The 13,390-nt window shown below is 36.7% G+C and overlaps 1 protein-coding gene across 2 annotated transcripts; it reads right to left on the bottom strand.

Moving 5' to 3' along the window:
• Nucleotides 1-2,834: 2,834 nt before the first annotated feature.
• Nucleotides 2,835-12,930, bottom strand: LOC122006103 (thioredoxin-like protein AAED1, chloroplastic). Of its 2 annotated transcripts, XM_042561456.1 has the most exons (8): nucleotides 12,470-12,930; nucleotides 12,221-12,267; nucleotides 12,020-12,134; nucleotides 3,522-3,566; nucleotides 3,388-3,447; nucleotides 3,207-3,302; nucleotides 2,976-3,124; nucleotides 2,835-2,892 (listed from the first exon to the last, which is right to left on the bottom strand). In XM_042561456.1, exons 1-7 carry the CDS (start codon nucleotides 12,758-12,760, stop codon nucleotides 3,005-3,007), a joined length of 774 nt encoding a protein of 257 aa, XP_042417390.1. In that variant the 5' UTR covers nucleotides 12,761-12,930; the 3' UTR covers nucleotides 2,835-2,892; nucleotides 2,976-3,004. The 2 variants fall into 2 exon arrangements, with proteins under 2 accessions (XP_042417390.1, XP_042417389.1); XM_042561455.1 differs by having other exon boundaries at nucleotides 2,835-3,124; nucleotides 12,470-12,929.
• Nucleotides 12,931-13,390: the final 460 nt, after the last annotated feature.

The following is a 13,390-nucleotide window of genomic DNA, read 5'->3' as shown; positions in this document are numbered from 1 at the left end:
CCTAGGGTCGGTAGGCTATATACCCATAGACTCTGATTTTGAAGCTTTGATAAGTAACGAGAAGTCAAGTCTCGTAGGTCCAGTCAACGCTAAGACCAACTGACCGTATGATGAAAGACTGACTCTCAAGGAAAAGGAAACTCGGTCCCATAAGTCCGACCGACTGTGGGTCAATCGGCTTTATACTGAAAGTTGTATTATAGGGCTGACATCTATAAGCTGAGAGTGATGTTGCAGAAGTGGAGAACTAGGTCTCGTACATTCGACTGGCGCATTAAGACTGACCGGTCATACTCTTGGAAGTCTGACCAGCTATTGGGTTGACCGATTCTATATTGAATTATATCGTAAGGCTAACCAACTGTATACTGGGCATCGTATAGCTTTGCAAGCATGCTCGACCTTTTTGTCGACTAACTATTTACAGGTGGAGCACAAGATCCTTCAAGTCCATCCAGCTCTTCAATCGGTCATCCTTATATCGAAAGCCTTAGGGCTGAGGAGTGAAGGATTGAGCCTTGATGAGAATGATCCGTTCCTTTGACCTTGGTTGTCATCTCATCTTAACTTTGATTGACTGTCACATCACCTCTGGATCTGCTTACAATATACTATATCATTAGTCTCTCATTCAAGTCTAGTCAAAGGAGGCTCATGTCCGACTGATCAGATTCAAGTCTAATTTTCGTCAGATTGCCCTATTTATTGGAGTCGTTGCTCATTTTAAGGAATGATTGCTGGTTTATACGAAAGAGCATCAAGGGAAGTGCAATTGGAGAGCAACACATGGATTTTACATGCGAGACACATATATATGAACCTATTAGGGTGATTCAAAATGCTAGACTAGTGCTTATAGTCCTAGTAGTAGTGATTCCAACAAACAATATTAGAGCAATCTCAACCCCAACTCTGTGGTGGTTTAGCGGGCCTTTTGGTTGTTATATGACTTATTTCCAGTGGTGCAAGATTTTTTAAGATAGACTCGATGACCCTAAAAAATTAGTCTCTTATTTTTGGTAGTCTAGTGTTTGCGAGTTTTGGTTGTTATATGACTTATTTCCAGTGGTGCAAGATTTTTTAAGATAGACTCGATGACCCTAAAAAATTAGTCTATTATTTTTGGTAGTCTAGTGTTTGCGAGGGAGGAATTGGCGCAACAAATGTCCTAGGGTTGTGAACTTGGTGGATATATTTTCCATTTGCTGCACTTGCAATTTTGCTCCTGCCTCAGCTGCAGCTTAATTATTTCTTGTTAGCACTTTTGGTCACATAGTGATTGATCATCCTGTGGTCATTCTGGTAAACAGGATGATACATGAGGTAAATATTGTTAATGAATGGTTTCACCTTGAATTATTTCCATTAGCTTTAACATGGTTTTCTAACTATTAGATAGCGCCTAGACATACTAGTATTAATCTCACTAAAATTAGAAGTTCACTTGCATATATGAATCTAATACATCTCTCTCTACTAATGAAGAAGTTCAGGCTTGGGTCTTCTCCCAATCCATTCTTCCGAAACACTCTCCTTAGTGTAGTTGATAAAGTTGTTCGGTGAACAACTTTGATGGCCTCACAATCTCCTTAGAAACACCATTTAGTATCAAAATTGTGCTTAAATCGACTTAGATGATACCAATACATCCAGATATAGAAGCCATTTAGGACTAGATTCCTATGAAGGTATTCATAGCTTCAAGTATTACTTACATCTGAATCATTTTGTCTCGAAATCAAAGTCAAAATCACTCTCATTTTTTTAATATTAAATTAGTTATTTTGGATATAGAAGAGCATCGAGCTCAATAATCACGTTGGATAAAATTTTAGTAGTTATTGTATTAACTTTTTTTTTCTCTCATAAGTAAACACAAACTATGGATCTCTTATCCTATCCATCTTGTCCAAATCTTGTTTTTTTCTTCTATCTATCAATCCCCTTCCTCATAGAAATCCCACTCATCCAGCTCATACAACGAACTAGGCAAAGTGTTCAATCGGCATTTTCAAATAGGGAGATCAGAATTCCAACTTCTTCAGTGCTCTTTCTCAAACTCTAAATGCAAAATTAATCACTCTAATCTTTCTTTTCTCATTTTCTAATAAACATTGATCAGGTCGAGAAGATTTGTACGCTGATAATCCCGACCCTGCTCAAGTTCAGAGAGCCAAAGAACTTCTCAAGGTATGCTACTCAAATTAATTGGGAGGAAATGTCGCCCGCTCCAATTCATACCCATAATTATTCCTCATTTAATAGACGTCACCTCATAAGATTAAAAATAAAATAATTGGGCGGAAACGTTGCCCGCTCCAATTCGAAACACCACCGACTGACCCTGCCTAGATTCCTCACCATCCCTCTCCTTCCTGACCGCCAGCATTGGCACAGGAGGAGCTGGGGGAAGGAGGCGCTCTTTGGGCTTGAAGCATCGTGTCCTGTGTGAGCAGCGTAGGGCGGTGCAGGCATCGGAGGGGGTTCTTTGTGCGTACTTTCTCCATGGGGCTTTCAACTTCCAATGACCCTCAAGAAAATGAAGTGGCAGAATTAGATTTCGATAATATCATACCTTCTGGTGGCGGAACTACGTACCTTCTAGTGAACCTTGTACAGTTCAATCATAATATTCGTTTGGGAGAAAAACACTTAGCCCGGCCTAGCCGCTCGCCACCATACTGTGCCCTGGGGTCTATGAGCAACTATTTTTAATGTATGGCTGTCGGTGTCAATTTAGATAGAGAGATTAAATCTCAGGTAGTTACATAATGTCAGTGCCGCTGGGCTATGATTCGAACTATTGCATCGTAATTACACTACGAGGCGCCACATAAATTAAATCTCAGGTACTCGCATAATAAATGGTTCACGATTAAACTTGGAAGCACACTGCATTTGTGAAACATAACAGCAGCCTCTGAGAAATAAAAAAAAAAAACTTTTAGAAGTAAAACACGGCTCACAGAACTTACAAGTTGGATATATGCTGCTGTGTTTGATATCATGCAATCTTGGCATTATTGCATATGTTTAAGATTTCGTCTAAAGGTGCATGATCACCAGTACCTTCATCTTTTCTTCCATACAACAACTGCTTCCCTTTGAATACAAACATACCTCCCTGAAATAAAACATCTTATAAGAAAATTGGTGGCGACTTGACCAAATGTTTGAGCAAGAAAAAAAAATGCGGGCAATAGAACCTGCTGCAAAACGCTAGACCTATCGTCGGGGGTGGCTGTAATGGTATAATTCTTATTCGCCTTCTTGATGGACTCCCATCTTGAGAACACCTTCGTCTATTGAATGTGGACAGAAACGAATTTGATTAGCGAAGTTGGTGGATGGCCAATTGGAGGAAAGCAAGAAAAATATATAACTTACACTAGCTGGATTAAAGAAAGTTCTGCCTAATCCAAAATACAAGCCCAAGGCACCGTAAGCCTGGAAAACATCAAAGCATTAGAAATGATGTTCTCTTGTTAGAAATGGATCAGGGATTTGTTAATGCTGTTTACCTTCCTTTCCGAGTCTGCGTAGAGATAATCCATCGGAAATGGCAACTGTAAATTTTAAAGCAAAGATGTAGAAAACCATCGACAAAGTTAGCATACTTTCAAGTTCAATTTAATAGATAGCCAGGATGAGAATCCAAAAACTCTCAACAACCAGAATCATTATTCTCAGCAATGAAAACAATATCAATACTTACCAGTACCACTGTGTGGGAATTTTGAACAGATGAAATGTGTGGGGTTACAAGATCAATTAGGCATAGCACCGATTTGTGATAAAATGAGGAACATGAATAAAATAACACGATATGAACAATCTAGACTTTATAGTTTGACAAGTAATTGCTTAGAACTAGGGATGAAATAGGTAACATCTCATTATATTACTAGCAACGACAACACTAGTTCAATGGTCGGATAAGCCTCATTTAGGCGATACAAAATCTATTATTGCTAATCTCATAATGATCATGAAGTATTTATTGTTCTAATCGGCTTCGCTCACTTTTCAAGAACATGAACTAAAAAGTTAAAGCTGTCACTGTAAAGTGGATTATTACCCTACTCAAAATTCAACAGGTGGTGTTCCTTTTTATAATTACATATGAAACTACGAAAATAATAAACCTATCTTTGTTATAAGTCTTTAAAGATCTTGCCCAAAATTGATTGCATACTATGGATTCTGGTACGCTTCTGTAATTTTATCTATTCCGTTTATAATTTCTTAAGAATTGAATAGAATGCATAAGTTTTGTGTTGAGATTTCTCAACCTAATTTTTCGATCAATTGATATCAGAGTCTTCTATTCCAAATTCTTAAGAAAAATTTTTTTACTTTGGGTATACAGTTTTATCTCTATGTCATCTCGATTTTAATTCATGATATATCATGTTGCGATTTTATTTTATCATCGCGATTTTCGACACTGTTTTGTGTCGCAACCGGTTGGAAAAATTTGCAACAGCATCGCAACTTCCACCGGAGAAGGAAAGCGTCACAAGAGGTTGCCTGCAACCGGTTTCCTGGCCGGCGACGGCATCCAGGATGGCAGGCAACACACTAAACGCCGCTTCTCACGTTTTTTACTCGTCGCGAGCGAGCGACGGTGACCAATAGTGGGCCACCGGCAACAACTTCATACTGGAGGTAGTTTTCCGGGGTAGGATAAGGCATTACAGTTGGCCGGCGAGTTGGCTGTGACTGCGTTGTTTCTGCGCAAGCAGACGCCAACAATAAAGGTGACCGGCGTTCCGACATTGGAAAGGGCCGGCAATTGCCCCGCTATACCGTCGGTTGGCTATCATGGCAGGCAACTACGGTTGTGGAGGTTTGTGCGCCGTAGAGCCGTGCGGCAAAGAAAATGCAGAGATGAACAGTTGCATCGTTTTGAAAGTTACGTGTTTTCATTAAAAAAAAAAACCCCACGTACATGGAATGTGAAGGCCACGTACATGGCGTGATGGCCACGAACGTGGAGTGAGGCCACGTTTAAGGATAACAAGTTTTATCAAATTTTATATTTTTGAATTTTGATAAAAGGATTTTGGTGCATGTTTTACTTAGGGAATCAAAATATTATACGTAACTAAAATATTTGGTCCCTTAAATTTAATCCATTAAATTTATTATTTAGATAAATTAAATTTAATAAATTGGTTTATAATATTAATTTAATTGGATTATATGGGCTTAATTAATATCTATTATTTTAAATTCAATTAAATTTGAATTAATGTCACCAAAGTGACCTCTATTATTTGAATTCAATTTTATTTGAAATATTAAGATATTATTGAAGTATTAAATAAAGTGTAAATGTGTATTATTTATGTGAGTATTAATCGGCCCAAAGGAAGATTTATACTTAACAAATTATACATTTACTTGTGATAATAAACACGTAACAATTATCAGGTTTTATTTGTTATGTTTCATGCATATAATAAATCGATCCAAAGATAGGTTTATTATTTGTCATGCATTATTGTTAGTGTTTGATTATTACAACAAGAGTACCACTTGCAAATAATATTACTGTCCAAAGACTTGATATTGTTGTTGCACTAGGTATCTTTAGATGAGATTTATCATCGATTCAAAATGAGCATGTTATTTATGTTATAATTCTTGTGTTCTATTTTCAGCAAGTGTTGTCACTATTTCTGCAAACTTAAGTTCGGTGTCGATCCTTAATGATACAAATTTTAAGGATTAGAAGGAGAACATTTTAATTGTTCTTGGCTGCATGGATCTAGATCTTGCGCTTAGGACAGAGCAACCCACTGCTCCTACAGATACTAGTTCCTCTGAACTGAGAGCTAAATATGAGAAGTGGAATTGCTCTAACCGCATGAGTCTTATGATCATCAAGCACGGCATACTTGAGGCTTTTAGGGGTGCGGTGTCTAATAGTGTCACCAAAGCTAAAGAATATCTCGATGAGATTGAAAAGCGCTTTGCCAAAAGCGATAAGGCGGAAACAAGCACAATTCTGAAGAGCTTGATTTCCATGAAATATTAAGGCAAGGGAAATATTCGGGAATATATTATGGAAATGTCCCACCTTGCATCAAAATTGAAGACACTTAATCTTGAATTGTCGGATGACATGCTTCTGCATTTAGTGCTTCTTTCTCTTCCGAACCAATTTAGTCAGTTTCAGATCAATTATAACTGTCAAAGGGAGAAATGGACTCTTAATGAGCTCATTTCATACTGTGTTCAAGAGGCAGAGAGGTTGAAGCAAATCAAGGCTAAAAGTGCCTATTTGGCAAGCGCCCCTAAAGATAAGAGCAAGAAAAGAAAGAATGAGGCTATTAAAGGTCCTTATGTGAAGAAACAAAAGCAGGATACTGACAAGAAAGGTTGTTTCTTCTGTAACAAGCCTAATCATGTCAAGAAAGAATGTCCTAAGTACCATACATGGCGTGCGAAAAAGGGTATATTTTTTAATTTGGTTTGTTCTGAATTAAATTTAGCTTCAGTACCTCGAAACACTTGGTGGTTAGACCCTTGTGCTACTACTAACATCAGTGTTTCAATGCAGGGTTGCCTGAGCTACCGAAAGCCAACTGATGTTGAAAGATGCATTTATGTGGGTGATGGCAAGTCGGTTGAGATGGAAGCAATAGGGCATTTTAGATTGTTGTTAAACACTGGTTATTATTTAGACTTAATAGATACTTTTGTTGTACCGTCATTTAGACGGAATTTGGTTTTTGTTTCTCATTTGGACAAATTAGGTTACTGTTGTTCGTTTGGAAACGGTCAGTTCAGTTTATCTATTAATTCTACTGTTGTTGGAACCAGTTCACTTATAATTTATGATAATCTATATATGCTTGATATAAATGCTTCTTATATTGAAACCCTGTGGAATCACGTGGTACTAAGCGTAAATTTAATAATGAAAACTCAGGTGCCTTATGGCACGAACGTTTAGGACACATCTCTAGAAATAGAGTTGAACGACTTATATCGGATGGATTTTTACACTCCATTGATTTTACAGACCTAAATGTTTGTGTTGAATGCATTAAGGGCAAACAAACCAAAAGAAAGAAAGAGGGTGCATATAGAGCTACAGAAGTATTGGAATTGATACATACAGATGTTTGTGGACCATTTCCAACAACTTCTTGGAATGGTCAACAATATTTTGTATCATTCATTGATGATTATTCTCGATATGCATACCTATTTCTTATTTATGAGAAGGCTCAAACATTGGACGTTTTCAAATCATTTAAGGATGAAATTGAGAATCAACTAGACAAAAGAATTAAGAAAGTTAGATCTGATTGTGGTGGTGAATACTACGGTAGATATGACGGTTCAGGTGAGCAACGTCCAGGACCTATTGCTCAATACCTAGAGGAGTGTGGAATTGTCCCACAGTACACCATGCCAAGTTCACCAAGCATGAATGGTGTAGCTGAACGACGTAATCGAACTCTTAAGGATATGGTAAGGAGTATGATTAGTCATTCAACCTTACCAATGTCACTCTAGGGAGAAGCATTAAAGACAACAGCTTACATTCTAAATCGAGTACCCACTAAAGCAGCTACTAAAATACCTTTTGAGCTTTGGACAAGACGAAAGCCAAGTCTCAAACATTTTCATATTTGGGGATGTCCAACTGAGGCTAGACTGTATAGACCATGAAAAGAAACTGGACTCCAGAACTGTAAGTAGCTACTTTATTGGATATTCTGAGCGATCACGGGGATATAAGTTTTATGATCCCAAAGTAAAGACAATCTTTGAGACGGGAACTGCAACGTTCTTTGAGGATATTGAGTTTGGGGGGAAGAATAAAATAACTGACCTTGTCTTTGAGGAGGAATGTATTCCCACTACTCTTCAAGAGGAAATGATTTATATTCCTATGATTACTTCTAATAATGATCAGGATTCTATTCCTGTTAGTGATCAGGATGCAATACCAGAACAACAAGACATTATTAATCAACTCCCAGAAGAACAAACTCAACAACCTCAAGAACCAGTGTATGTAAAACAAGTGTCTTTACAAAGATCCACTAGAGAAAGGAGTGTTATTTTGGATGATTACATAGTACAACTTCAAGAACATGAGGAAAATGATGGTATGGCGGAGGATGATCCGATCAACTTTCGTCAAGCCATGCAAGATTTAAATTCTCAAAAGTGGATTGAGGCAATGAATGAAGAGTATAAGTCAATGCAAGTCAATAAAGTTTGGGAACTTGTCCTATTACCTGAAGGTGTGAAATCCATTGGATGTAAGTGGATTTTTAAAACCAAACGGGATTCAAATGGTAATGTGGAAAGGTATAAAGCACGTCTTGTAGCTAAAGGCTATACTCAGAAATATGGGATTGACTTTAAAGAGACCTTTTCTCTAGTTTCAACGAAGGACTCTTTAAGGACAATCATGGCACTTGTCGCACACTTCGATATGGAACTCCATCAGATGGATGTCAAGATAGCTTTTCTCAATGGAGACATTGAGAAAACAATCTATATGGTGCAACCAGAATACTTTGTATTAAGAGATCCAAAGAGTATGGTTTGCAAACTTAAGAAGTCCATCTATGGGTTAAAACAAGAATCTCGTCAATGGTACTAGAAATTTCATCAAATAATCATCTCATTTGGTTTTGAGGTAAATGTGTTAGATGATTGTATGTATCATAAGTTCAGTGGGAGTAAGCATATCTACCTGGTTCTATATGTTGATGACATTTTACTTGCCACAAACGATATAGGTATGTTAAACGATACCAAGAGATTTCTATCTAGATATTTTGGAATGAAAGATCTTGGTAACGCATCTTTTGTATTAAGAATCTAAATACATCGAGATCGTTCTCGAGGTATTCTTGGATTATCGCAAAAGAACTATATGGATAAAATGCTTAAAAGATTTGGCATGCAAGATTGCAAACAAGGTAATACCCCAGTCGCTAAAGGAGACAAGTTTAGTCTTAAACAATGCCCTAAAGGAAGCCTCGAGACTCAAGAAATGCAAAAGATTCCTTATTCTTCAGCTGTAGGAAGTCTTATGTATGCTCAAGTTTGTACGCGTCCGAATATTGCGTACATTGTTGGAGTGTTGGCCAAATATTTAAGCAACCCAGGAATGGATCATTGGAAAGCAGCAAAGAGGGTAATGAGATATTTAAAGAGAATTAATGATTACATGCTCACATATAAGAGGCCAGATACTCTTGAGATCATGAGATATTCTGACTCTGATTTTACGGGATGCCAAGATAGCATGGGATCCACTTCAGGTTATGTTTGACAGCTTCTTCCACCATGGCAGCAGAGTTTATAGCATGTTATGAGGCATCTAATCATGGAATATGGCTGAAAATTTGTCACTGGGCTGCATATTTTGGGAAAGGTTGAAAGACAACTGAAGTTATTTTGTGACAATCGATCAGTTGTATTGTATTCTAACAACAATAAGAGCTCGACAAAATCGAAGCACATTGATATTAAGTTCCTTGTTGTGAAAGAAAGGGTACAAAGTGGACAGATTTCGATAGAACACATAGGCACAAACTCCATGATAGCAGATCCTTTTACAATGGGTTTACCACCCAATATCTTTTATGAGCATACCACTCATATGGGTGTTATTCAGTTTGGTGAAATCTAGATCTAGTGGCAGTTTGTACTATACACGTTTTCTATATATGTTTGGTTATGTTGATGAAACATATGTATTTGGAGATTATCTGATCAGATATAAAGTTCAATGTTTACTTCATTACACTTTGTATAACTTAAGTTAAAGTTTTGATCTCACCTTGGTTAAGGAGGACCAGTTGAAAATTGACATGAATAGATCACCTTGCATGTAATTTTCATGTCACATATTTATAATTGATCTATGTCATTTGATTATATTGATGTATGTGATCATTGATGGTTTAATTGTGAAAGATACAACGAAGACTACATTGATCCTATGTCTATATAATTAATGGACCAGATTGTTAAGGAAACCCTACAACTATGATGACAAAAGTTCAGAGCTCATTAAGGTTAACATTTATAAGTTTACACATATGGTCCAGTGGGAGATTGTTAGAATTTTGGGACCATAATTGTAATTATAAATGTCTAATGTCATCAATTAAATAAGTCATAATTTAATGTGACCAAATTTATGATTAAGGAATATGACTTAAGGGTTTAATTGTTATGAATAAATTAATATGGATACCATGTACAATTTCTAATTTGTTGAGGCGCCAAATTAGAAATAGGCAAATTTATGTTTCTATAAATAAGGGTGCGTTTGGTTCAAGTTATCAAACATAACCTTGGTTATATGATTACTTGGTAATCACATAACCAAGGTTATGGGAAATAAAATATAATCCTTATCTTGTTTGGTTCAACCTAAGTAATGGTATAATCTAACTTAACATTTACTACATTACCCCTGGTTCAATTATATGATTATTTTTTAGATTAAATTAAATTAAATTAAATTATTATAATATTATTAATTAATAAATTGATAATATATATAATAAATAAATAAAATTGATTTATAATTTTAAATTTTAAAATAAATTTATATATATTTTAAATATGATTAGATATGTCATTAACTAATTATATATACTTTAAATTTATATATATTCAAATAAGATATGTGATTAAATTTTTTAATATGCTTACCTTTCTACTGTGCTTCTCCCTCATGCCCAATTTTTCCACGCCGACATCTTCTTTCTCCAAGGCAGCAATGTCGCCTCCTCCGCAAGCCATCGACGCCCCACGAATCAGTTTCGATTGGTACTCGAAAAGCACAGAATGATTATGAACAATCTCCACGAAGGGGAAGCAAAAAGGAAAGTGATCGACACGGCCCATGTTGACTGCGACGAGCTCGTGACGGCTGTTGGGCAGAAGTCGAAGGGTAAGATCATCTCGTGGAGGAGATCGAAGGGGAGAAGGCGGAAGAAGATCTCGTCCCTTGTAATTTACTCTTGCTCATCTCCTTGTCCGATGCTGTGTTGCTCTGTGCTAGCGGGGGAAAGGTCGAACTGGTGGCGAAGCGAGGCAGCAGGCGGCGCCGGCTGTTGGGGAAGAGGCGGAGGGGCGTTGAGCTCTGAGAGAATGTTGGGGAAGATTCGAAGGGTAATTTTGGAAAAAATATTGATAACCCAGGAATCATAGAAAACCTAAGATTTCCAAGGTTTTGTGATTCCTAGTTCTATTCCCTAATTGCTGATGTGGCGGGAATGTTGCATCACCAGGAATCACCAATTACTTAAACCAAACAAGGCTATCGTTGATAACCAACTAAGGTTATCAGCGATAACCCCGAACCAAACACGCCCTAAGGGTTATGGTCCCAGTTTGCAGATAATGCTTTTGTTTTGTTTCCTCATCGACAAAACTCTCCGGATACTAAAGAAGATCTGCAAATTGAAGATCTTGTCCAAAATCAATTGCATACTATGGATTCTAGTACGCTTCCGTAATTTTATCTATTCCGTTTATAATTTCTTAAGAACTGAATAGAATGCATAAGTTTTGTGTTGAGATTTCTCAACCTAATTTTTCGATCATGAAGTTCTTCAACTTATACACTAACACTTCCTAGGGACAACCATAAAGACCTATGATTAAACTATTAACAATTTTCCTTTGTTTTTGCCTACGATCTAGGAGCAACCATTTATTAGAGATCAGAACATGTGTGTTCCCATATGATTTCCTCCCTGTTTTGCATAGATTTTGGTAAAAAAAAAAAAAAAAAAAAAAAAAAAGATGCTAAAGCAGCAAGCTAAGTGGGATTTCAATATTTCTTTTGCATTCGTCAGATTCCTTGTAAATTTCTAAGGAAGGAGAACATAAGCAAAGGAAACTGGAAAATCTCCATGTTTTCAGGAGATATGCTCTCTCCTGAAACATAGAACAAACATACTAATGTAAAACAACTGATTACTACAATCAAAGTTAACTGCAAAATTGAAATCATTACCCGTTCAGCAAGCATGCGAGCTTTGTCAGGAGTCCCAACACCAACTGCAATTAGTTTAACTCCTGCTGCATCAAATTTAGATATCGACTCTTTCAAGACTGAAGCAAGCTCCCAACTGTTTGGTGTCAACACAAACGGACTAAATGTTATCGCTAATCATCTATGAGTTTGCAGGTATCAAAAGAGAAGAGCTAAACTCACCAACAAAAACATCCAAAATGTCTCATGAGCGCAACCACTGCAACGCCCTAATCCAGACAAAAGTAGTTGATCATGTATCAATCTGCCAGGACAATGAAACGGAACAGCTAACAATTGCCTAATCGAACAAACTAAGAACATGTGGCAATCAGATCTAGAGAAGAAAGATTTAGAAAATCAGTAATCATGCAAGATGAATGCAAAAAATTATGAACGGGAGAAGGGAAAAAAAGGGAAGCAATTTGATACTTCGTTTTGGTCCCAGAGATCCCTGAGGAACACGGGCTCTCCAGTGCCCACCGCGAAGACACGGACGCCATCAAGGGCATCCCAGGTCGCAGTCGCATCGACGCCGCCGGTAGTGACTGCGGCGGAGGAACCAGGCGACGCAGCTCGAAGGATTGGCATCTGAAGCCGACTAGTGACGAGCCGAGCGAATCGGGGGATCAAACCCACAGACGGCTTTGGCGGAGACTTCGATCCGCTTACGGAGGAGCGAGGCGGAGAGAGGGTGAGAGACGGAAAGTAGGCGATCGCCATTCCTGCTCGCCTACGCAGCTGCAGCGGCGAAGCAACAAACCCTAACTGCCTCCAATATAAAATCGCAAGCGGCAGCAATGAAAGAGTGAAGACTCTCCTTTCTTTTCCGCGGCCAAGGGGAAGGAGACGTGCTCAAAGCTGGATCACGGTTTGTACTCTCGCCTCTTCTAGAAAAAAAACTAATGGCCATAGTCGAGATGGAGTTTAGGGTGCATTTGATTCGACCGGTAAAAATTTATTTTTTTTAAGATTTTAATAAATAATCTAATTTAATATTTTATTATATTATCCTTAATTATAAAATCAATTATATATATATATATATATATAATTCAAATATAATATTTTTTTATTTTTTCCATTTTTTATTTTTAAAAACTTTTTAAAAGTTTTTTTTATTTTTTTTATTTTTTTATGCTTTTTAATTTTTTATATTTTTTCTATTTTTTTCTATTTTTTTATTTTTATATATTTTTTAAAATTTTTTTATGTTTTTTATTATTTTTTACGTTTTTTTTTTTTTACATTTTTCTATTTTTCTATTTTTTAAAAAAAAAACTATTTTTTTATTATTATTTGTTTTTTAATATTTTTTCTATTTTTTAATTTTTTTTACATTTTTTATTTTAT

This window comes from Zingiber officinale, chromosome 7B (genome assembly GCF_018446385.1).
Source record: "Zingiber officinale cultivar Zhangliang chromosome 7B, Zo_v1.1, whole genome shotgun sequence".
Lineage (NCBI taxonomy): Eukaryota > Viridiplantae > Streptophyta > Magnoliopsida > Zingiberales > Zingiberaceae > Zingiber > Zingiber officinale.
Note: the sequence above shows the minus strand (reverse complement) of the source record. Positions and strands in the feature narration are given on the sequence as shown.